General features: G+C 37.5%; 1 protein-coding gene across 6 annotated transcripts in view; it reads left to right on the top strand.

Annotated features, from left to right (window-relative positions):
- The window catches only part of fnbp1l (formin binding protein 1-like), a 45,124-nt gene extending 21,717 nt beyond the window's left edge, over positions 1 to 23,407 (top strand). Inside the window, exons 2-17 of one of the 6 annotated variants that reach the window (XM_079638769.1) lie at positions 4,903 to 5,018; positions 7,415 to 7,465; positions 9,547 to 9,694; positions 9,792 to 9,854; positions 11,390 to 11,494; positions 11,666 to 11,794; positions 12,735 to 12,881; positions 16,222 to 16,425; positions 16,845 to 16,997; positions 18,527 to 18,544; positions 18,784 to 18,893; positions 19,166 to 19,298; positions 19,525 to 19,619; positions 20,556 to 20,698; positions 20,971 to 21,129; positions 21,952 to 23,404. In XM_079638769.1, the coding sequence (XP_079494895.1) occupies positions 4,903 to 5,018; positions 7,415 to 7,465; positions 9,547 to 9,694; positions 9,792 to 9,854; positions 11,390 to 11,494; positions 11,666 to 11,794; positions 12,735 to 12,881; positions 16,222 to 16,425; positions 16,845 to 16,997; positions 18,527 to 18,544; positions 18,784 to 18,893; positions 19,166 to 19,298; positions 19,525 to 19,619; positions 20,556 to 20,698; positions 20,971 to 21,129; positions 21,952 to 21,959 (1,782 nt within the window). In that variant the 3' untranslated portion in view covers positions 21,960 to 23,404. Of the gene's footprint in view, positions 1 to 4,902; positions 5,019 to 7,414; positions 7,466 to 9,546; positions 9,695 to 9,791; positions 9,855 to 11,389; positions 11,495 to 11,665; positions 11,795 to 12,734; positions 12,882 to 16,221; positions 16,426 to 16,844; positions 16,998 to 18,526; positions 18,545 to 18,783; positions 18,894 to 19,165; positions 19,299 to 19,524; positions 19,620 to 20,555; positions 20,699 to 20,970 lie in introns of all 6 variants that reach the window. The other 5 variants (XM_079638768.1, XM_079638771.1, XM_079638770.1 and 2 more) reach the window with 5 other exon arrangements.
- Positions 23,408 to 24,145: the final 738 nt, after the last annotated feature.

Genomic DNA, 24,145 nt, shown 5'->3' with positions numbered 1-24,145 from the left:
ACAGATAGATAGATTTTATTTATATTTATGAAGTACTTTATATATTTAAAAAAATGTAGGCAAGTCCTAATTATACAAAAATTCGAAAATGTTCAAAAATGTTCAAAAAAATGTTTAACTGATACAGAAAGCATTTTCCTCTATGTTGAACGTGTGAGTATTAATATAGGACACTTTAAGCCACACCCACTCCAGGAACCGGTAACCCTCTGTAGCAACATTCTATTTATCCGTTCACTCATTTCTTTGGTGATATGATTTATGCCTGTTCCAATAGAAGTCCCTCTTTACACTGACCATAGACCGGATTTCTGGTTAATCCAGTTAATGTTTAGAGTTTAGGGCTGGGGGCTGTTCCTATGCCGTTTAAAGTATTTAGGGCATTAGTATATTGCCAATTTTCGTAAGTCAGAATGAAGATTATTGTGTGAGCACTGAGCAGGTAAGAAGTCAGAACGTGCAGACGAGTCAGAATGCAGACAGCATTCATAAAGTTATTATGTAGATGATGTGATCTGTTTACAGTAAGCTCAGCTGCTTTACAATAGTTTTTGTTTGTAAATATATGCGCTGTATGGACATCTTTGACCTTTGCGAATGTCTCGCACACATTTTTCAGAGTCCCTGCCTTTTTCCATTTATCAGCTCTGCTGATGGCTGATAGTTGGATACTATGCACGTCTCGTGTTTTTAAGAGCAAAAAATTTGTTCAGTTTGATCATCCCTTCATGCCGGTCACTCAGACATCAAAATTCTTTGTCAAATTGAACAGATAGTGAAACTTAAGCCATCAGGTATCAAGCCAGAACGCCGATGCTTGTGTGAACAGCATATTTGTGTATTTACTGGTAAAGTTATTCTGGTAATTTTATGGTAATTTACCGCGATTACTGTGTGAAAGGAGCTTAAGACATACTAGTATTTATAGTACTTTAATAATGAGTAAAGGCGAAGCCAAAAGTACAATAATTATTTCTTGGAAAACATGCAATATAGATACACACCTAAAGACTACATTACATTTTTATAAATGAGCCGTGACGTCACGCCCCCAAGCCCTATTACATTTACATATTTTAAAAAAACGTTTAAAATAAAGTAGTGCTCAATAGCATTGTGTCCAGAATCAGATGTCCCTAAGAAACGTGTCTGATTAGTTTCTTGTTGCTCTGATTCTAACCCAGCCTGATTTATGGGCTTCTTTAACACAAGCTGGATTTCTAGTCATTCAGATAGCCCACTGACTAGTTAATTTTGAAAATGTCCCTAGTTATGTGGTTATGATTCATCTCAGTTTTTTTTTACCTTAACTGCTGTGTATGCGTGTGTGTTAAATGACACTTTAAGGCTGGCAGATGGTGGGGGGATGCTGTTTTTCCACTTGAGTGAAGCATCAGCGTGCTGCTAAGGTGATTTCCTCGATTTCAGCAGCGCCCGGCATTGAACCGGCAGGACTGTGTGTAATACTCCCTCCCGGCCTGGAGAAACACCCACACACGTCTGCATTATGTTTATGCAACACTCATCAGTTCTAGGGAGCTCATTTGGATTTAAACCTCCCACCCCATGTGATTTGATTGTCAGGTGCCGTCGTCGAATGGCTCGCTCGCTGTGTTTTGAAGATTCTGTCTAATGCCTGTCATGACAGTTCTAGCCCAGAGTAATCATTAACTACTGATATTGTGTGCAAACAGAGCAACAGTTTTATCTTAATTGCACTTTATCGTCCCCACTCTCTCTCTTCTCTCTCTTTCTCCCTCTCTACTCTTTCTTTCATTCTCTGATAAATTAGGGATGCAGTCATTAGTTAAATAACAGAAACATCCAAGTCAGCTCAAAATACAAGCCACTGAACAGATGAGCTCAGTCAAGCCAATATCCTTGTTTTGGCTTGACTGAAGTATTAAAGTGTTAGGTTGAATTATTAAGTGTTAGGGCTGGATTATATTTATGATATATTAGCTGATTTTTGACCATATTAATTGTAGCAAAAAAAAAAAAAAAAAAAAAAATATATATATATATATGGCACACTTTTGTAACATAATTTGAAAGTCATTTCTTTTCTATTTCTTTTTATTTGCAGTCAGACTACGTGAGACATAGTTGCCATAACTCATTGCTATGGTTGCGTCTCGCTTTGGACTTGAGTCACTTGACTGACAGATTGGCATTCTGACACTGCGAGCTTCATGCTTTCTAACCTTTAGTCTACTGTTTCAATTATTCTGCTTATTGTATACAAAATACGAGAAGTTTATAATATATCATTAGTCCCATATTCATAATTGTGACCGCACAGTCTGTTTACAAGGTCTACCACTGTATAAAATGACTGTAGTCATTGTTATATTGCAGTTGCTTGCTAGTGATAGATGCACCTTTTTTTACATTTAAACCCCTGAGAAACACTTTGCACACCTATATTGATTTTAATAACTTAAATATTCTTGAAGTGTGGACCAAGCTCTAGGAAAATACAAGTGTCGGATCGGGACTCTGTATTGGCAGATACTCAATATTGGAATATTGAGTTTCTGACTCGGATTGGAGGTACAAAAAACTTGATCTGGACATGCATAATTTGCATGTTAAATTATAGATTTTAGTATATTATATTATACTATTAAAAAAAGAGTATCAAATTTAATATCTGCCTATTACATTAACATCATTATTGGCTATTTTGTATTGATCAGAATTTTTATATCCTGCATCCTCATCCTTATTGAACATCATACAGTAAATATACTTAAATAATTCACAGTCTTAGTGTTACCACTGACTCTGCTTGACCATAGACTGTAAAAAAATACATGTCATTCATAGAGAAAACTCAGAGGTCAAGTAACATTCTAGAAAACTCTGAAACAGTTTTTGCGACTAATGTTTATCTCTGTGTACATTTTGTTGGGGTCAGTGTGTTAATGTGTCATAGCCGTCCTGTAGTGCATGTTCTTGGTGTCACATGTAATTGTCAGGGATCGTTTGCTTGGTTCACTAATGGGTTTCACTGCGTTTCTCATCAGTCGTGTGTTCTATTCCCAATGACGTTCATCAGAAGTCCTCAGGGGGAGGCTGATTAAATGAGTCTGTAATCTGTGCTGTCCGTAAGGTGCTGTAATGGCGTTTGTTCATTGTTCTCCAGTGGAGGAAGTACGCTGGCGGCCTGTCAACTCCAGAACAAAGCTCTCCTCTTCTCCCTTGGCGGGAACGCATGTGGTGTAGTGGTATAAGATCTGAGCTGGAATAGCTTGTAGGTTCATAACCTGCTAGTGGTCTTAACCCCAGGCTGGACTGTGGACATAATCAGTCACATGTAATGTACCTTAAAATGATCATGTCATCATTCAGGTCATGATATTTGACCAATGTTGAGAAGTCATGTATGTATGCATGTGTGCTTATTAAAAAATGATTTATATTATATCATAGTTTGTTTGATAATTAGTTGTTTTGGTTTTGTGATCAAGTCTTTGAAGCTGCAGCAGGACTGTGTCTCTTGTCTCCTGTTGAACACTGGATAGACTGTCTTGTGCCTCCTGTGAACAGACTGGCTTTGCCTCGGGCTAATACACAGCTTGCCTGTCTCTCTCTACTTCTCAGAGATCATCATCATCATCATAAAGCCTTCTCTGACCCATGACAGACTGAGACTATACAGCTTGTGGCGGCATTCACATTCAGTTCATAAAGACCGGTCTTCAGTCTGAGACCTCACCGGGCTCCAGACTTCAACTGCAATGGTCACATTTGTGACACAAATAAATAAATAAATAGTTTTAATAAATAATTATTATATATAATTATATAACTAAATTATAAGTACATCATAAAAAATATGATTTTTTTATTTTTATACATTTTTACAGAATTTTGTGATACATTTTAAGTGATTGTGATCCCTCTATAACAAAGCTACTCAGTGTTTCATTTGAGGTGCTTCTTGTTCTCGCTCTCAGTCTGACTACATCCAAGGCTTTACCATAAATAGTCCTGCAATGTAAAGCTGTAGATGTGACTTACTCCTCCGCAGAGTTGTTTTTTGCTCAGAACCCAGATGGACTGTTTGGATCCACCGTGTGTGTGCTGTCGTGTTGGTGGTGAGGAATGTGATGTAACAGTCTTGAGCTGGAACTTTCAGCTCATCCGAATCTTCGTCCAAGCTGGCTGTATGAAGGCGGCGGGATATCTTTCAGCATGTCTGAAATAACAGATAAAAGCAGTGAGATTTTGTGAAGCAGGCTGGTACCTACATTTACAACCCAGTTTGTTTCTATGGGCGGCTCAGTGGGTAGCGCTGTTGCCTCACAGCAGGAAGGTCCCCTGTTTGAGCCCCAGCTGAGCCAGGAGTCCGTCCTTTGTCAGTGTGGGTTTCCCCCACAATCCAAAAAATATGCAATATATGTGAATTGGAGATTTGTGAATTGTGTGTGTTCGGGAAGGGTTGGGGAAAGACCTGGTAACCTGCCCCAGAAAATCATCATTTTCCATCAATTTATGGACCGTCTCTCACAAATGGCAAGAGATGGCCCGTAGAATCACCAAGAGTTGGATACGACTGAATGGTTAATGAAGGAATATGTTTTTTATAGCAGGACACATAACTGCAGAGGAGTATTTCCCAAAACTTTGACTTGACTTTAAATATGCCTTATAAGAGGAGTGATTTTCATCTTGACTTGGTTGAAAATGAGTTCAAAGCAATGAAACAATCCTTGTTTGTTATGTGGATGTTTATTTAGCATTGATTTATATTCTGCACTCACCCTGCAAATGTTTAATATTCTTCAAACAAGTCCTTCCATATTCATGTTTCCTGTCTGGCACCAGCAGCCCAGTGACAGATCAAACTCCCTCTCACTGGACCTCTCTCTCTTTTCTGCTTTCTCCCATGATCAGGACCAGTTCGAGAATCTCGACAAACACACGCAGTGGGGAATCGACTTCCTAGAGCGCTATGCAAAGTTCGTCAAGGAGCGTCTGGAGATCGAGCAAGTCTATGCAAAGCAGCTACGGTGAGCATCTAATAGGGGATTTGTTGTGCTAATAAAACATTAAATAAATAGGCCAATAAAAAGTGAATGATTGAAGTGAGTGGTACTGAAGTACTGATTCAGATTCAATCTTTGTAGCCATGTTTACTAGAGGTGCACATAACTACATACTTCTAGAATAATCTGGGTACATGTCTTGAACAACTAGCTGACTAACTGGTCACAAGGAAGCCCTGTATGCTCTGGCTGTGCATGTGTTTGGGAGGATGCGTGGCTTTGGAGATGCTCTGAAGGAAGGGTGGGATCTTATGATTTCAAAGCTAGCTTGCTACTGCTAGCTGCTCTAAAATTGCCCACCTTTAAGTACATCTATGTTGTTGCTAGTAAGAACAAAAACATAATATACAGTAGTTCATCAGCCTAACTGTACATTTTTACACACTTTTTGCACATTTTAACAGTGTTCAACTGGTGAGCAATCTCAGGTGTTTTTTATGTTGGAAGAATCCGTTTTATAATAGGGCTTTAATTGTCCTAATGAGCACATCTGCTTTGACCCATGTTATTGATTTATTTATTTTTTTCTCCATCATTCCCTTATGTGGTAATATTGCTTTTTACCTTGGGATTCAGCATGAGGGTGAGAGATACATCGGGTCAAAAATCCCTGCAAGGCTCCAAGTTGTAAGATTTGATATGAGATCAAACTGAGTATGAGAGACACGCTGTGTTTTTGCCAAAGGGACACGCAGTGACTGCAGCTGGGGCCTTCTCTCCTCTCCTCTCCTCACCTCTCCTCTCCTCTCCCGGGATGTCTTGGTCCCTGTGGACGTATTGCTGTTGCTTGGATACGGTTATAGAGTCGCTCCTCTTCCCCCCCTCTCAAATCTCATTTTAGGTTCTAGTGTAGTACCACATTCATTCTACCTGACAGGTCCCACAATGCTCTCGAAACCCCCCCTGAGACACGGACCGTCACACATGGCAACACCATGACGGTTTTCTCTCTCAAGGATTTCCGTAGTGAGGGGTGAATGAAGCCAAAGAACATTACCCTTGTTTGATTTTTAATGTAATTTAATTATATTAATTATCAATTAATTAAATTAATCTGTTAATCTAATAAGCCATATTAACAAAACCTTTTTTTAATGCAAAATACCATTGTGTACATTAACAACAATTATTCATAAAATGAGCATGTTTACATGCACACCAATACGCTGATAACTACCAAAAATCAATTTATTGAAATAACCCGATTTACCGTTTTACATGCAAATCAACAACCTGGAGATGCAAGTAAACCATGTTTACAAGACTATTAAAAAAATGGTTTCTATTTATTATGCAAGTTGTGATTTTAAATAAACTAAAGCATTACAAAACCCCAGAGTATTTCAAAATTTCAGTGGGAAACTTACACCGACTCATTCTCCTCTCATATATGAATTGTACTACATGTCCTTTGGCTGCATGAGATGAGAACACATTTTATATATATTTCTTGGGTCAAGAAAAAGTCTGAGTTTGCGATATTTCTCCCCACAAAACACTTAACACTTAAGCACTGGATGTGCTTAAATCTGCTGTACAAGGATGCTTTCCTGTCACACATCACACATGCGCACATCAATAAGCTGGCAGAACACAGGTTAAGGTGTTTACATGCTGAGGGAAATCGGGGTAATAGTAAATGGAAACCGGTTTAGCGTTATGCCCACACTCATTATTGGCTTGAGCATAATCTGTATTGTAATAATCGGGACTGTATTCCCACCTCCACTGTTTATTGTCTGTTAAAAAAGGGTTTTAACATTACACTTTGAAGTGCACATAACATACAGTATGTTTCTTCTCACATCAAAACAAGTAACTCTGTTGATTATCAGTTTGATGCTTGTGTTTTTGCTGCATCTGAAAAAGGATGCTGAGGCACTTTAGTTATGAGTGCACACAACCAATCATAACCAGACTAAAAGAGAAGGGAAGTGAGTTTTTGTTTGATCCGTTTCATGAAGTGGATTTGAGGAAGCCTTAATAAAGGAAGTGCCAAACATCATTAATTCAGCTCGATGGGGGTCTGGGTTGCCTTCCTCCCTGAGCACACCCAACGGACCCCCCACACCATCCCCCATTCCTTCCCTTGAGTTTATATTGCGTGGGACGGGGGGAGAAGGAAGACAGATTAGCATACCATCACTTATTTGCCTGTTTACCGTGGCCTACTTTAATTCTCTGATGCATAAAGTAAACACACTAGACAGACTCCTTGTTCTCTTCATGGTTGTGTGAATAAGTTTAGTTTTGATGTTAAGGGATATTCTAATCCCCAATGAGTGCTTTTGTTTGATCTATTCAGAACATGAGCAGTTTTTCTTTGAGAGTTCTAAAAAGATCTGTTTGTTGCCCAACAGGGGTCTGGTTAAGAAATATTGCCCCAAGCGCCCCAAAGAGGATGAGCCCAGGTGAGTTCAATTGCAAACATTTGCTTGCTCCAAAGATTTTTAAGTGGTTATTTTGACAGCTATTTGTTTTTAATGGCAGCTAACAAAAACACGAGTTGTATATAAGCCTGGTACACGTATCTTTAGAATGCTTGTTTCTGATTGGTCAGTCCAGGCATTATCTTGGTCAAATATTCAAACTGTTTAATTGATCGTTGACTTCCTACTTCCTTCCTACTACAAGATTTCCTACTTAGCTAGGCTAGTTTCATGTCTCTCATATAACTTTGCAGTCTCTTTCCTCATAGATAGTCAATATCTGTCTAAAACTAATACAAATATTGTTGTTAATTGAATAAAATAAAATAAAAATAGTATAGAAAAATAAAATAAAAAATTTGAACTAAAACTGAAAGACAAAATAAATGGTAAAATAAAAAAAAAACTTAAAATGATAACTAAACAAATAAAACTAAAGGCTAATTCAAAGATTAATAAAAAAAGTATTTTAGTATTGAGTAAAACTAAAGTAAAGCTCACAATCGATATTCTAATACACTCAAACTGTTTGATATTCATTACCGTTGGATCCAATGACAGAATGAAATCCATTTGTTTCACTACAACTGTACATTTTATACATTCTTACTTTTAGCTCATGGCATTATTTCATTGTACATTTTGGCTGTAGTTGCTTTCCTAACCAGCATGTTTCTACCCTGTTGGCTCTAGATTATGGTCGAAAGCAGAAACGGGGGAGTATGCGATGGGTGTCAGCTCGAGTCCCTCCCATATCCCGTAATGAATTCCATTAGATAGGCATAATTTCTCCCAGCATGTGTTTTTGTCCCAGGACATTCCTCATGTAGTGTACAGACAGCCCGCTGATTAAAACTCAACCCTGGAGGTGGGGGGGACATTTGCTTTGGACAAAAACATCTCCGTCCAGCCCTCGCAATACACACACATCCCTAAAGAAGAGAGACGAACATCTTTTTGTGTGTTTGTAAAGGGGGATTTTTAATATAGTGAGCTAGTCATGCCTTACAGGCTGGCCCTTAGTCAATATCAACATACAGATAGACTAGAGACTTCCGGCCCCCAGGGGCCATGGCGGCAACCTGAGGAGAAGCTGTGTGCGACTGCTGATAAACGCAATTCATTTTTAATGAGGGCATTGAATTTCCAAGAAATTGTCCCAAATCAGAACGTAAACCTTTAGTTCAGATGCAAGAGGTTTAAAAGTTCTAAAAATACATATTACGGTCTTTTAAAGTTTTCTGATATGTGACCCTGGATCACAAAACCAGTCCAAGTCGCACGGGTTTATTTGTGGCAATAGCCAACAATACTGTGTATGGGTCAAAATGATAGATTTTTCTTTTATGCCAAAAATCATTAGGATTTTACGTAAAGATCATGTTCCATGAAGATATTTAGTAAATTTCCTACCGCAAATATATAAAACATTTATTTTTGTGAGTGAATCCAGCACAATCGCGAACATAAATGGGAAACTTTAAAGGCGATTTTCTCAATGTTTAGATTTTGGGCATCCTCAGATTCCAGATGTTTAAATAGTTGTATCTCGCACAAATATTGTCCTATCCTAACAAACCATACCTCCATGAAAGCTTATTTATTCAGCTTTCAGATGATGCACAAATCTTAATTTAAAAAATGGACCCATGTGACTGGTTTTGTGGTCCAGGGTCACATATATCTAAATGTGAGGGCATGTCGGCATTATATTAGCTACCCTGCTTTGGTCTTTGAAAAAAACAACCAACAACCTTCTTATGCTTATATTCATTTTGTCATTTTAACAAATCGAAATAAGCTTGCAAAATTTTATTTGTTTGATGGAACTGGATATTTTTGGCAAATATCAAATTGAAGATCATATAGTTTTTATTACAGTGCTGTAAGAATCATGTCTTTCTATTTTTTTTTTGTCTCTAAAACAATTAAATAAGTAAAAAAGTCAATAATATTTAGATTTTGCCTTGGAAAATAGTAATTGATGCTGATATGGAAATAAAAATAAACGAACAAGATTATATGTAGTATTATTTTTTTCATTGTATATTTTCCTCCTGCAGGTTCACATCCTGTGTGTCATTCTACTCCATACTGAACGAGCTGAATGACTACGCAGGTCAGCGAGAGGTCGTTGCCGAGGAGATGGGGCACAACGTGTACGGGGAGCTGATGAGGTACTCACAGGACCTGAAGGCAGAGAGGAAACATGTGAGTGCCAAATACATACACCTGAGACACCTGCATGTTCTGGTGCAGTTCAAGACGAGTTGTATTTAAACATTTGTTGGTTGTGTCTGATTAACAGCATCTCCAGGAGGGACGGAAGACCCAACAGTTTCTAGACCAGTGCTGGAAACACATGGACAATGTAAGTAATGTACTGGTACTGGTACTGGTTCAAAAAGAAATCAGTAGTGCTGAGTACAGAATCTGAACTTATGCGCAGTCTTTGTGTGTATGCCCATACATCCTTGTTAATCAGACAGTTTTGTTTAATTTAATGTTTATTTGACTGCTTGATACTACAGAGACATCAAAACTTGTTTATGTAATTTATCTTTATTTTTATATTTTTTAATTTAATTTAATTAGTGACTGTTTACTTTTAATAAATAATTATATATTTTTTTTAAACAATGCAGTGTTTACATAAATATTTAGAGATAATTTTGACATTGTTTTATTATTCAATGGCATGTTATTTTAGTTTGATTGGAAATGGGTAGCAAGAAGCATGAAATTGCACTTGTATGGGTATCAACCACAGAAAGTTTGGAATAGCCACTGTTATCAGCCATTGTAGTATTCATTAATATTTTGAATTCACTTTTGAATGTTCTTATTTTCAGTTTTCTTTTTCTCGATTTAATTTAATGTGCTTTTTGTCATTTTTGTTTTTTAGATGAAATTTAAAAAAGTAGAACTTTTCTATTTAGTTTGAATTTATTTTGAGTAATTTTAGTACTTCAACTTATTTTATTCCAGTTAGTTGCCATTTCTAATTTTCTTTATAGTTTTTCATCTAAAATTTACATTATATTTCAGCTTTTTTTTCAATTAACAAAAGCTATTCTTAATGTGCTTTTCCATTTGACTGTGCTACTTTTCCATTGTTTTTCATTGTTTTCCATGTGAACGCGCACTAGACGGACATCTTTAACCGTGCGCTTTTTTCAATCTACTGATTGAATTCAAGGTACTGGTATCAAGCACAGAGAGTTTGGAATAGCATCAGCCCTATTTAAGATTGATTGTGTTTGTACTGCTAGTTGCACAGTTGTGTCTGAGTGCGAGTGACCGATTCACAACCTCTCCTCCAGCTGTGACCTGGGGTCCAGATTTATACAGATCCAGATGACTGTGTGTGTTTATGTGCAAGTACAAAACAGAAGAAGTGACAAAGACTGTTGGCAGCGCACAGATGGAAACCTTCCTGCGCCGCGTTCATCTTCTCAAGCTCTTTCTTTCCATTCTCCCTCTCGCTCCAATTCATACCCTGCACTGCATTCCTGCATCCTGTACGTTTCCTGTCTGTCAGTGCGTCTCATAGAGTATTTGTGCAGCTTTTAGGTTGCTGCAGCTTAAGGCCAGCAACAGCTGAATCTGGCGTTGAGAATGACCATGTCGTAATAACATAGGTATTCCTCTTTCTTGCACTGTCACGAAATGAAACACAGATGCTCTGGAAGCCGTTACACAAATTTCATTATCGCTCTCACTCTCCGTACTGTTTTGGATGTTTGTTTGTAAGATTATCTGTATTTATGTTGCTGCTAGATCAAATCCTGACAGTTTTTATGCAGGAAGGATTGCTAATACTCACATAGCAATGCAGGAAATGTTTCATGCCTGTTTTGACAGCCCATCAACATGTGTGTCTCCTTTTCCGTATGGATTTCACAGAGTAAAAAGAAGTTTGAACGGGAATGCAAAGAGGCAGAAAAATCACAAATGGTCTACGACAGGCTAGACAATGACATCAACGCCACGAAGTCAGAGGTGGAAAAGGTAGTTTCTGTGATCCTGATATACACTACATTCTTATAATTATTGACTGAGCGTTGTCTGAACCATTTTGTAAAAGCGTTGTAAAATAGCACTTGAATGCAGTTTCTGGCCTAAGACTGAGCTGTATTCCTGAAGTATTAGTAATACAGATGACCATTCATTCTGTCTTAGGCAAAGTCCCAGCTGTATCTGAGACAACACATGGCGGAGGAGAGCAAGAACGAGTATGCAGCCCAGTTGCAGAACTTCAACGCTGAACAGTGGAAACATTTCAACGTGGCCATCCCTCAAATATTCAAGGTGATGATGTCCCCGATCTTTAGTTTCTGATATTTTAATTAAATGTTTTAGTGAGTTCTTGAAGTCTAAAGCTATAAAGATTATACTCGCTGAACAATAAGTAGTGCTAGTGTTTTAGTCTTATTTATGTATACTATTATAGTATTAATTAATATTGTGAATTAGCTTTGACTTTTTTATTTTCAGTTTTCTTTTTTCAGTTTAATTTTATGGGCTTTTTATAAAAAAAATTAATAGAATTTAAAAGAAAATCGAATTTTGTCTATTTAGCTAGAATTTATTTTTGTTTTAGTTTTAGAACTTAAACTTATTTTATTCCAGTTAGATGCAATTTCAAATTTTCTTTATAGTTTGAGTTTTCATGTAACATTTATATTTTATTTCAGCTTTATTTCTATTAACAAAAACTATTCTTAACCGGCTTTACCATTCGACTTTGCTACTTTTCTATAGTTTTTCTATGTAAACATTCACTAGACGGACATCTTTACTCAATTTGAGTAAAGTGCTTTTTGAGTAAGAGTGCTTTTATTCAATCTACTGACCTGCGCCTCGTGTTTATAACAGCAAAAATGCTTTCTGTGTGAACTCCTCCCTTAATGGTTGTCTTTTTAGTTAATGTTTTGAAGGAGTTACACCGCCGCACTCACGATCACCAAGGTGCCAGACAAACAAGACTGAAAATCTCAAAAAAATAATAAATAAACTGTCTGCACTGCCCTGACGATGGTCATTTGACCGAAAGCTTGGCGATTAAATTTGCTTTAAGGATCTAAGTGTGCAGACAGTTTATTTATTTGTCTTTTTAGTTAACAAATAAAGCACTGTAATAGACTGTATATGGGTTGTGACCATCCACAAAAAAGATCTAATAAATCAAAACGTCTCTTTGTAGTTTTGTTTATGTAGTTCTGTAACGTCTGTGTTCATGTGCTTGTAGAATCTGCAGGACATGGATGAACGGCGGACGGTCAAGCTTGGGGAGACGTACCGGAGTTTTGCCGAGGTGGAACGAAGAGTCATTCCCATTGTCTCAAAATGCCTGGAGGGCATGGTGACCGCTGCTAAAAATGTGGATGAGCGTAGGGTAAGTGCTGAAGCACTCTTAAGACTTTTGAGAGCCATACAAAAAGGAATTGAGTACTGGTAAAACATCTATAAATTATATTATGAAATATTAGCAGTATATAAAAGTTCAAAAGTTTGGAATCAAGTTACCATAGAGACATTTGACAAAGTATCATGGTTTTCCAAACATTAAGCAGCACAACAATGTTTTCAACAGTGTTAATAAGAAATGTTTTTTTTAAACCACAAATCGGCATATTAGAATGATTTCTTAAGGATCATGTGACACTGAAGACTGGAGGAATGATGCTGAAAATTCAGGTTTGCAATCAAAAGAATGAATTACATTTTTAAAATAGTAAACAGTTGTTTTTTATTGTTAAAATATTTTCATAATATTACTGATTTTATTGTGTTTCTGATCAAATAAATGCAGCCTTGGTGCGCACTAGAGACTTCTTTCAAAAACAAACAACAAATCTTTCTGACTCTAAACTTCTGAACATCTAACATGCTTTGATTAGCACCCTTCATCCCTTGGTTCAAGTAACTTATTACGCTCCGTTATGAAGTCAAGGTTTACTCAAATGTAAAGTACTTCTCCCTGATGTCATTTTGTACCTATGCTCTTGATGATAGCTCCAGTCCACTACACTGATAGAAAGAAGGGAGTATTGGAGACGGCGAGTAGGCGGGAGGAAGTGAGGGAGTGGATGATTGGGAGCATGGGAGGATGAGAGAATCTTAAGTCGCTTGTTTTCTTAGTGCTGTCGCCAGTGCTGATGCTTATGAAAAGGTCGCGTGTGGCACCGCAACCGCTGATTATATTTTTATCTGCCCCATTTAGTCTCCCTCTCTTTCTTTTTCTGTCCTGGACTCATTTAAAAGGTTGGGGTTTGCTCACTAAGGCTGCCTTTATAATCAGTAAAAGCAGCAATATGTGAATTTTTTATTTATTACAATTTAAAGGCGCACTTTATAACTTTTTTGCTTTCTAGCAGTTAAACAAAACTGCATGCATTTTGTGGCAGAACATTGTTTTGGTTGTGCTACAGCTCTGCGCGACTGCGGATGAATATGAACCTTCACAATAGATAATGCTGTACAATGAACTCTCTGAACTGTTAGAGAGCTACATATGGCAATTTATCTGTTCATTAAAATACCTTACTCGCCTGGTGAGTAATAAAACACCATCTCTGTGTCGCTTTTACAACATTTCAAATCCTTCAGTTCTCTTTTCAGCACTTCTCGTTATTTAAATTTTGTTAACTTCGAACAAAATAGATCACCTTTAAAATGTGTTTTTTTTTTTTTTTTTTTTTTTTTTCCTGTGATGGCAAAGCTGAATTTTCAGCATCATTACTCCAGTCTTCTTTAGTATCACATGATCCTTCAAAAATCATTCTAATATGCTGATATCCTGCTCAAGAAACTTTTATTATTAATATCAATGTTTAATAGTTGTACCGTTTAATATTTTTTGTGGAAAAAGTGATACTTTTCTCTCAGGATTCTTTGAAATTTCAAAAGAACCGCATATATTTTGAAATAGAAATATTTTGTAACAGTGTAAAAGTTGTGTCACTTTTGATACATTTTAATACATATGCTGAAACTTGAAATATGACGTGAAACTTACTGACCCCAAACTTTGAACAAAATGTGTACAGAACTTCCAAGAAATGCTTTAACTTGGAGTCAAACCGTTCTTAGCAAAAAAGTAATACCTTGGAGCTTTTTATATAAATAAGCTAAAAGTAACTTTTAGTGTAGCCTAAGTCTTCTTATATACTGACACTTCCAGCCTCCCACTATCCATTTTTTTGTGCAAGTTTTCCATCGTAACTTTCATTTTCGAGAGAATCTCTATTATTTATGAACAACTATATGTGCAGTGTGCTCAAGTGTGTGTGAATCAATTTAAGTTAATGGCCCTACCGACTTTCTGACCAGATCTAGTTGCTCATGTTGAACATATAACAATCTGTACATGTAAAACTATATAATAAAATAAATAATAAAACTATTTAGCAAATCCTTGCTAGGTTAGGAGACCCCCCCAGATCTCTTAAATAATTTAGGATTGAAGACCAACTAATTTATGCACAACTCTTTCTTTATTCTTGGAACAATTCTGCTTTTGACGAATTACTGTCATTTCAAGGTGGCAGCTTGAAGATTCTGCTCAGAGCTGTTCATATCCTCAGACTCAGAAATGATCAGTTTCTTTGTAACACCATGCCACTCTTGCCACATAACACCATGCCACTCTTGTTTTTCCTGCTTTCCTGATGGTCAGTACTTGACCTACCCAATGACGAACCATTCGGGTCTGATTTATGACCTGATTCTTTTTACGGTTTTATTTATGGGCTTGCTTACGTTGTTTTGGGATTTCCTAATGCCCTCTGCTCGAATCCTGAGGTCAAGAGAGCCTCATAGAGGCTGTTAAACGGGTGACTTGAAGCCAGAGCTCTTTTGTAATGCTACCACACCCTGGTCAAACACAGTCATCCCAGACCAGCTAACCATCTTTCCTTGTGCCTAGTTTACAAACACTTAAGTACTCACTGGTCCTTCATATAATGGCCTTATCACGCAGTTTTGTTTTGTTAACCAGAAGGTTTCTGGCTCAGTCGCTGAAAAGAACACACATGAGCTTACACCATTATGCTCGCGTTACTGTTTCTAAGGTTAGCTAAGGAACTGAGTTGAGAATAGATGTTCTAGAGGGCAAATAAATAAAGGTTTAGTAGTAGTCGAGAAAGAGATATGTTATGTTGGTGACAGAGTTCAAGAAAATGTGTTTCTTTCGTTTAATTGAAATGTACTCTTGTAAGATTTATGTTTCTGAAAGAAGTATCTTATGGTCCCCGAGGCGACATTTATTTGTTCAAAATGCTGTAAAACAACTCTTTTCTATTTGAAGACTCTAAAATGTATATATTTGTTCTTGCTTTATTTTCAGCATCATTACTCCGGTCTTCTTTATCACATGATCCTTCAGAATAATTTGCTTATTTGGTTCCCAAAAAACATTTATTATTATTATTATTATTATTATCAATGTTGAAAACGGTTATGCTGCTTATATATTTTTGGAAACATTTTTTGATAATTTTTTCAGGATTCTTTAATGAATAGAAAGATCAAAAGAAGACCATTTATTTAAAATATAAATATTTTGCTACTTTATAAATGTCTTTACTGTCACTTCTGATTAATTTAATGCACCCTTGCGGAATAAAAGTATTAATTTCTTTAAAAAAAACTTTTTAAAGGTAGTGTATTATACTTGCACTTGGCTCTAAATAAAGCATATCAAGCATGCTAAGCATATTGTTGTCGTCCCACAGGATTCTGGGATTGTAGTGGAGTCGTTCAAGTCGGGGTTTGAACCCCCGGTTGATTTCCCTTTTGAGGACTTCAGTCAGAACATCCAGCGGACAGGATCAGATAGCACCATCGGGACCCCCAAAACAGAGGGAAGCAAACCGGACCCCAAACACGCGATTAGCAGGACCAAAAACAAACTCTGGCTTTTTGGGAAGAAACCCAAGGTATTTTCATTGTTCAGCAACTTCTGTTCCATTGTAAAGCTCATTTGCAAGAATAGGTGATAAATTAAAAGCCCACATGACCGTCAGGCGCTCTGCTTTGGCTTGTGTGAACCGTAAAGGATCATATGGCTAGGTAAAACTTTAACTTCTGCTTTCAGACCTATGCTGTCAGTACCTACAAAATCTTCCTGACCTTTTTGTCTTTTTTAAAACCATTACTTCACATTTTTTTCTTCCCTTGAAACCAGTTCTTGTTTTTAAAAAAAACCCTCATTGTAATGAAAGTTAACACTTGCTTATAAAGCTACATTGAACAAGCTAGACTTCATTCAGTCAGTCATTTGACTAGGGATTACAGATTTGCGTTTTCGTTTGTTTGTGTTTGGTTATTAGTTCACCTTAAATGTTTGTTGTCCCAGCTTCCCCCATCCAACCCTCCTCCTTCCCGCCCAAGTATTGCCTCTGGCCATATCCAGCCTCCTAAATTCTCAAAAGAGCGAAAGGCTAACCATCTATCTGAAGCGAGAAATCCAAAATCTAAGATTCCATCCTTCCGAACTGTGAAAAGAGGGGTAAGAGTCGCCCTGGTGTGTGTGGGTTTGCCGTGATTCTGACATTAGCGCTTGCCGCTTGCTTGGGCCGGTTTCTCTCACCCAAGGTTTAGCTAATTCCTGCACGCGAGGAAACAGCGAAATACAATTGTTTTGAGCGAAGGAATAAGGCTTTATCTGGGTCCAAAGAGCTGTGCCATATTTTTTTTCTAAGTTTGATTTGTTGTGTAAAGCAGTAAAACACGGTGGTGGAAGTGGTGGGTGTTTTTTTCTTTCTTTTCTTTTTCTTCTTTCTTTATTTTTAAAAGCACAAGTTTGCATAATCGTCACCTTCCTAAAATAATTTAAAATAATTTCCTATAGTCATTTGAAAATGAAAAGGACTTAGGCAATTATTTTAGGAAGGTGACTATATTACTTAATACAGCTCAGAAGCTCTTTTCGGTAAATGTTCACACTGACATCGATGTTACAAGTTGCTTTGTGTGCAACTAAACTTTTTTTACATTGAGATGATTGCTGTGGCTCATTTCTCTTATTGAAAATTGATAACTTGTAATTACTGTAAGAAATCTGTAAATCGCTGTCATTGTGAACACGCCGTAAAGCAGACATGAGAAGGAAAACACAGGGAATACATTTACAAATAATAGGGTTTTTTCTCTGAATATACATGAGTATAGTCTGGGAGATTTACGGTTTCTCCTTTGAAGATCTTTTAAATCCTGAACAAAGCTTTTTTGGATAAATACCAAACTGATTATGTTTACCAAAAATGTTTAACATCCAGCTGTAAATCTCTTTGTAGAAAAATGCCCATCAAAGTCATTTACAATTATCTCCAAAGAGTTCAAGTCCATCCTTTTGTAAACAGCAGAGCGAACGATGACCGCTCGCATACAGTTTGATGAGGACGCAAGGAGATTTTTGCCAAGGTTTAACATTTGTGAACGTCTTTTTAACTATCCGGATACAACTATTCTGAAATCTCACAAGCGTCATCTTTGTTTCCTTAACATTTTCTTGGCCTGGTACATCATTGTGCAACAAACCAACTAAATGTTTGCAAATTTTCCAAGTTACTATAGATGCATTTTGGATTGTTGTCATTAGGTAAATAATCTGTTGTGGTGGCAACTCTTAATACTCGGCCGACTGCCATAATAATTGATTACCTTTTCCTAGTAGTTCAGAATAACTGATTCGAAAACCAAATGCACTTTATTACAGTACCTGTTCTTCTTTTAGCTTCTACTTTTAGAACCTAGCTTAAATGGAAATGTTGAAAACAAAGATGAGGTTGTGGTTTCAGGTTTTTAACCAGACTTCCAAAATGTCTCTTTTGTGGTATTAACATGTTAAACTAACATGAAGTGCGCTGGAACTGCAGTAAGTCAGACCTGGATTAAGACCTGGTTTATCCTGATGGTGCCGTTCTGTGTGAACGTGACTAAAGTCATCAGTCAAAATGCATTCGATCGACTGATGTTGATGAGCGATTTGTTGTCTTTGTTTCTTTTTGAAATGGCGTGACCTAACCTTAACCTCAGTGGTCTATAAAGCTGCCGGTAAGTGATGTGTGTTTTGGACTGCTGTAGTATAGATATGAAGTTTGAAAATAGACTTGAGTGTTTAGTTCTAGGATGCTATGACTGCATTGAAACCCCCTCCTTCCTCATGCTGTACAGCTTTAAGATGTCTTTCTTATAGTGTGGCTAAAATGTTTATAAACTTTCAGATGAATTGCAAAAATTGGAATGTACCATGTGCACTGCAACCGTGTCTGGAATAACCTATATTTGTACAGGCGCCAACACTAGAGGATCTCAGCCATCTTCCCCCTGAACAGAGACGCAAAAAACTTCAACAGAGGGTCGATGAGCTAAACAAAGAACTACAGAAAGAAATGGACCAAAGGTAGATTATAAAGCATGCTGCTCACTTTCTTTTTCCTAATTTCTTCACATGAACAGAAAGACCAGAATTTTATTACATACTAAAAACCTAATGCTGGAAATTTGTTTTAATTTAGCATAATAATATTAATTTATTTGAATTGTATTTATTTAATAGCTATTATTGATTATTTTCTGTTTGTTCCATCGATGCATGATAACAGCTTAAACGATTTAAAACCTATTAAATAGCTAGAGAATAATATCTCAAAAACATAATTGTCCTTGTCACAGAGATGCTCTTAACAAAATGAAAGATGTCTATGAGAAGAATCCTCAGATGGGAGATCCTGGAAGTCTCCAGCCCAAGATTTCAGAGACCATATGCAACATGGAGAAACTCCGCTCTGAGATCCATAAAAATGAGGTAACGTTCCCAGAGGAATGACTTATTGTTGCAGTCTTATAAGGAAGCACAGCCTCCGGGAATGTACATCTGGATAAATTTGAGATGTAACAGCTGAGCAGCTCTGTGTGCCACCGCCATCTTGTGGAGGAATGGACATAATGCGGATGCTGCATCACGTGAAGTGATTGAAAATGAGCATTTCTTTGGACATGAATCACTCTTCACCTGTCTCTCTTCATCTCAGAGTTGGCTGGCAGAGGTTGAAGGGAAGCATGGATCCCGTGTTGAGCGGCGGCCCAGTGCGGATGTGAACCACCACACACCCCACGGCAGAGAGAGGTCTGGATTTCCTGATTACATTATCTGCATTCTCAACATAGACAGACTATAATATATAATGTCTATATCTTGTATACAGTCGTCCCTTTAATGAGTGCCTGAACCGTTTGTAAACGCACTCGTAGAAGAGTTATTGAGCTGTTCTTGCTGTTCTACACGATTTTTCTAGATCTAAACGAGTGGAAAGGCACAGCAGCGATTTAAAGAGGTCGATGGGATCATAATATCCCGACATGGAAAAATATATATTAAATTACAGTGTGGTAATGTCTATTTTCTGAGCAATATACCCTACTGTTCAAAAGTTTGAGGTCAGTAAACACTTTTCTAAAAGAAATTAATACTTTTATTCAGCAAAGGCACAATAAATATAAAAGAGACAGTAAATATGTTTACAATATTAAAACTAGCAAATACATTATGTTCCTTTAAACTCTATTCATCACAGAATCCTGAAATATTAAGCTGCACTGTTTTCAACATTGATTTCTGAAGGATCATGTGACCCTGAAGACTTATGATGATGCTTAATACTTAATAATGCTGAAAATTCAGCTTCGCCATCATCGGAATAAATTACACTTTAAAATATATTCAAACAGAGTTATTTTAAATTGTAATAATATTTCACAATATTACAGTTTTCTGTATTTTTGATCAAATAAATACAGCTTTAGTGAGCACACATTTTGTTTAAAAAAAAAGTATTTAACTCATATTATTATTTTATTTTTATTTAAATCATGATGTATGTAAACCAAAAGATAAACAACTAGTATCAGTGCAACAGCAGCTTCCCATTATGCAACACTTTAGTTGAAAACAAAAGATGCCAAAGCATCATTTCATCAGTGCGTTGTGCATCCACACGTCACACCGCTGCCTCTGAACATAAAGGCTACTTTGATGCATGTCTGTTGTTTTTCTCCTCTTCAGCCCTGAAGGCAGTTACACAGATGATCACAGTCAGGAGCATCGGTCTCCACCACAGCCAGACCCTCACGAATTCGATGACGAGTTTGACGATGACGATCCTCTCCCAGCCATCGGACACTGCAAAGCTCTCTACTCTTTTGATGGTACAAAAACAGCTTGCTTTAAATGTCCCTCGTTTAGGACGAGTTGAGCGCTGTTGACAACATTGTGGCATAATGTCGAGTATAAAGATCCATAAAAACAGTTTCACCAACCAATTCTGTCCACAGGAGTTACTATACAACAAAATGACAGATTTTTACTAAATAAATCACTTTAACATAAAGATTTACGCTATGGACATGAATTTACATTTGACTTTGCCTCCTCATTCCAGAACACTGGTTAAGGTATTAAAATGTGTTTTTTCCCTCAGGCTCTAACGAAGGCACGTTGGTTATGAACGAGAACGAGGTGCTGTACGTCATCGAGGAAGATAAAGGAGACGGATGGACGCGGGTTCGGAACAATAGCGGAGTGGAGGGCTACGTCCCCACGTCCTACGTGGAGATCACACTGGAGAAAAACAGCAAAGGTGCGGTCACCTACATATGACATCACCCACGGCATCACCACCTAGCTATGACATCATACACGGGGGAGTGCGTGACTCATCAAGTGCAGCTCGGCTGACTGCCATATGCTTTTGTTCACTGTGTGAGCCCAAGGACAAACACACTCACACTGTGGAAAGTGACTGTATTTCCTCTACACTGCGACTGCTGCAGCGGATCAATCTGCAGACTTGTAGAGATTTCCATTGCTTTTTATTCCATTTTAATAAGTGTTTTTAATCAGTTTTTTATCATTGGAGCGAAACTGAACAAAATGCATAGGCTCCTTTTCAAATGTCTGTTTGTCTGAGAGATGAGTTCCTCATTATATCCGTGAGAGAACTTGTCAAACTTTAATCAGCTCTTAATTGTTAAGATTTATGTGTTTTTATACGTTGAATCTTAAGTACACTTTACTCGGTGCATCTCTGCGTTGTTACTACAGTCCAATCATTAACTACAGTTCTATTCAGTGTGAGGATACATTGATGTACATCTGATCTTTCAGTTCATGCAGTTTCCAGTTCTTCCAGCTTTCTTCGAAGTGTTCTGTCCTTGCAGCTAAATTTCCCCTCATCATAGCGCCAAACCTGTTTCACTTCAACTCTGTCTGCGAGGGCTCCTCTTCTCGTTTTTAATTTGGGATATAATAAAAATCATACAAGAACAATGTGTAACTTCAGAGCAGCACTCAGTTTGGCTGGCTCACTAGCGCCCTCTATCTTTTTTCTCTCGCTGGTCAATCTTTGTTGTCGGTGGAGCTGTCAGTGACTCTGTCCTCTGTTTTCTCTCTGTGGCTACAGGTTCCTGATTGGATGAGTGGGGTTCTGTGGTGTTTGGTGGACGGGACTCACTGCTGTGGGTCTGTTAGTGGGGCGGTGGGGAGATTTTAAGACCGAGATTGTGTTGGGGCAAGGTTGCATGTGTGCATGCTGTTTGTCATGGCCATTAACATCATTCTATTGCAGCAGACATTCCAGGGATATTGGAGAACCTAAAGAGAGTCGTTGCCTGGCACTAACATATTCAGGGGAATGTTTTGCCTGTACCGTCATTTCATGTTCATCATAACATGCACCTGCATGATCCACAGCCTTTCGTTCCTCATTCCGTGCTGACAAATCGATCCCTTAAATAGGTTTAACCACTTATCTCAACTACGTACGTCTTGTTTGTGTGTCCGTTTCTCTTTTGACTACGTTTCTTCATTGATGCATTCCATGTTAACCATGATATGAATCTCTAAAGCATGACCATTCAGAGTAAAGGAAGCATGGTGCTACAGTAGCCAACGCAACAGTCCCCACACATCCACCACTGGCCCCGCCCCCTTGGCATAGTCTGCTGGATGGAAGGAGCCCGGTGCAGATCTGCATCTGGCCAGCAGGGGGACCCAACACCATATAAAACAAGCGGAGGAAATGCCAGCGAGGACCTATGAACACCAACCCATCATCTCTGCCTTAATTACAGGCCTCTGTATGGAAACTAAAAGCATATAGGGGTCTATCTGATCCTCTATGCCCAAAAAACTGCTTGTTCTTGGGCTGCCAGCTCTTTGTGGTGCTTTCTCCATTTCTAGTCCAGCTCCTGGTTTCACATGTGCAAGAACATGCTCGCTGTAACTAACAAGGACCACACGTCTCCAGAATCCGATCTCAAGTGCGTGTATTTGTGAATGTGATTCTTACATATAAAACTGTGTATGCATATGGATGCATATATGCATATGTATATACCTAGTTAGTTTTTATTATTAAACTGTATGTATTAACATCTTTATTTCAGAATGAATGTTTTTTTGTTTTGTTTTTAAGCAAACGAGTTACTTCCAGGCTTTGCTTGTAAGAACCGTGCCGTACTCTTTTTGTAACCAGTTCTTCTTCTTGTCTGAACTCTGTTCTCAGTAGGACCCTGGTCTTAACCGATGCACTTTTTACCCTGTTGCATTTGAATTGGATTATTAGGGAGTGAATGATGTCAGATGTGAAGGCTTGATTTTGTGTGAATGTGTTGTACAGTAAGACAACGTTGACCACTATATACTGGGGTTTGTGTTGGAGCAAGAGCAACCGAGAAATAAATACTTATGTCTGTTTGTCTCGTTCATCCTGCCTGTCATTTATTGGAGTTCTTCACTCTTTGGCCTGTATACTGTATTGTGTTTAAATTTTTACAGTGCACATTGTATTTCATCGCCATTGCTGGGTATTTGTTTATCAGGAGCCAATGTTTCTAACATGTAAATACGGTATATGCAGTGCATCATGGATTGTGGACACACACACACACACACACACAGACTGGCATATAGTACTTATGAGGACAGTTAGGATTAACCATGGTTTACAAGGACACGCCTTTCCCAGCATCAAGGCATCAATACAGTTATGCAAAATGATTCATTTTTTGATTAATAAGATACATCCGACTTCATATTTAGAATATAATGTACATCATCGAGAATACGTGCTACAGAAATTTCACAGGTTTATAAGGTCATAATACAATCATGGTTTAAAGGGACATCATGGGTTATGAGGTCTATAATACACACATTTGACCATTTGCCTGTTTACAAGGACATAAATGATCAAGTTAATACTAAATGAATATTAATATTAAATTTAAGATGTAAATAGTTTTTAACCTTTTAAATAGTGATATTTCATACAATTTTAATTGCCATCTTTAGATCTTTTGAATTTTTCCTGCCATCATTGTAAATAAATTGTGATTTTCCCTAAATCTATGCAACCGATCAAATAAATTATCCAAGACTGCGTTTTCCGAAACCTTAGCGTTACGTCGTTCTTGAGTTAAACCTTAAGCTGTACCTTATCGTTAATACGTGTTTCTTGAAACGTTCTTAGTTAAGTATACCTTCTGTAAGTCATACATTCGGAAGGTTGGTCAAGTCAAGTCAAGTCATCTTCATTTATATAGCGCTTTTAACAATGTAGATTGTTTCAAAGCTGCTTTACAGAGATAAACGTA

The sequence above is a fragment of the Phoxinus phoxinus genome (genome assembly GCF_949152265.1).
Source record: "Phoxinus phoxinus genome assembly, chromosome: 15".
In the NCBI taxonomy this organism is placed as follows: domain Eukaryota; kingdom Metazoa; phylum Chordata; class Actinopteri; order Cypriniformes; family Leuciscidae; genus Phoxinus; species Phoxinus phoxinus.
The sequence above is the reverse complement of the archived record's forward strand: the minus strand, read 5'-3'. Positions and strand labels throughout refer to the sequence as shown.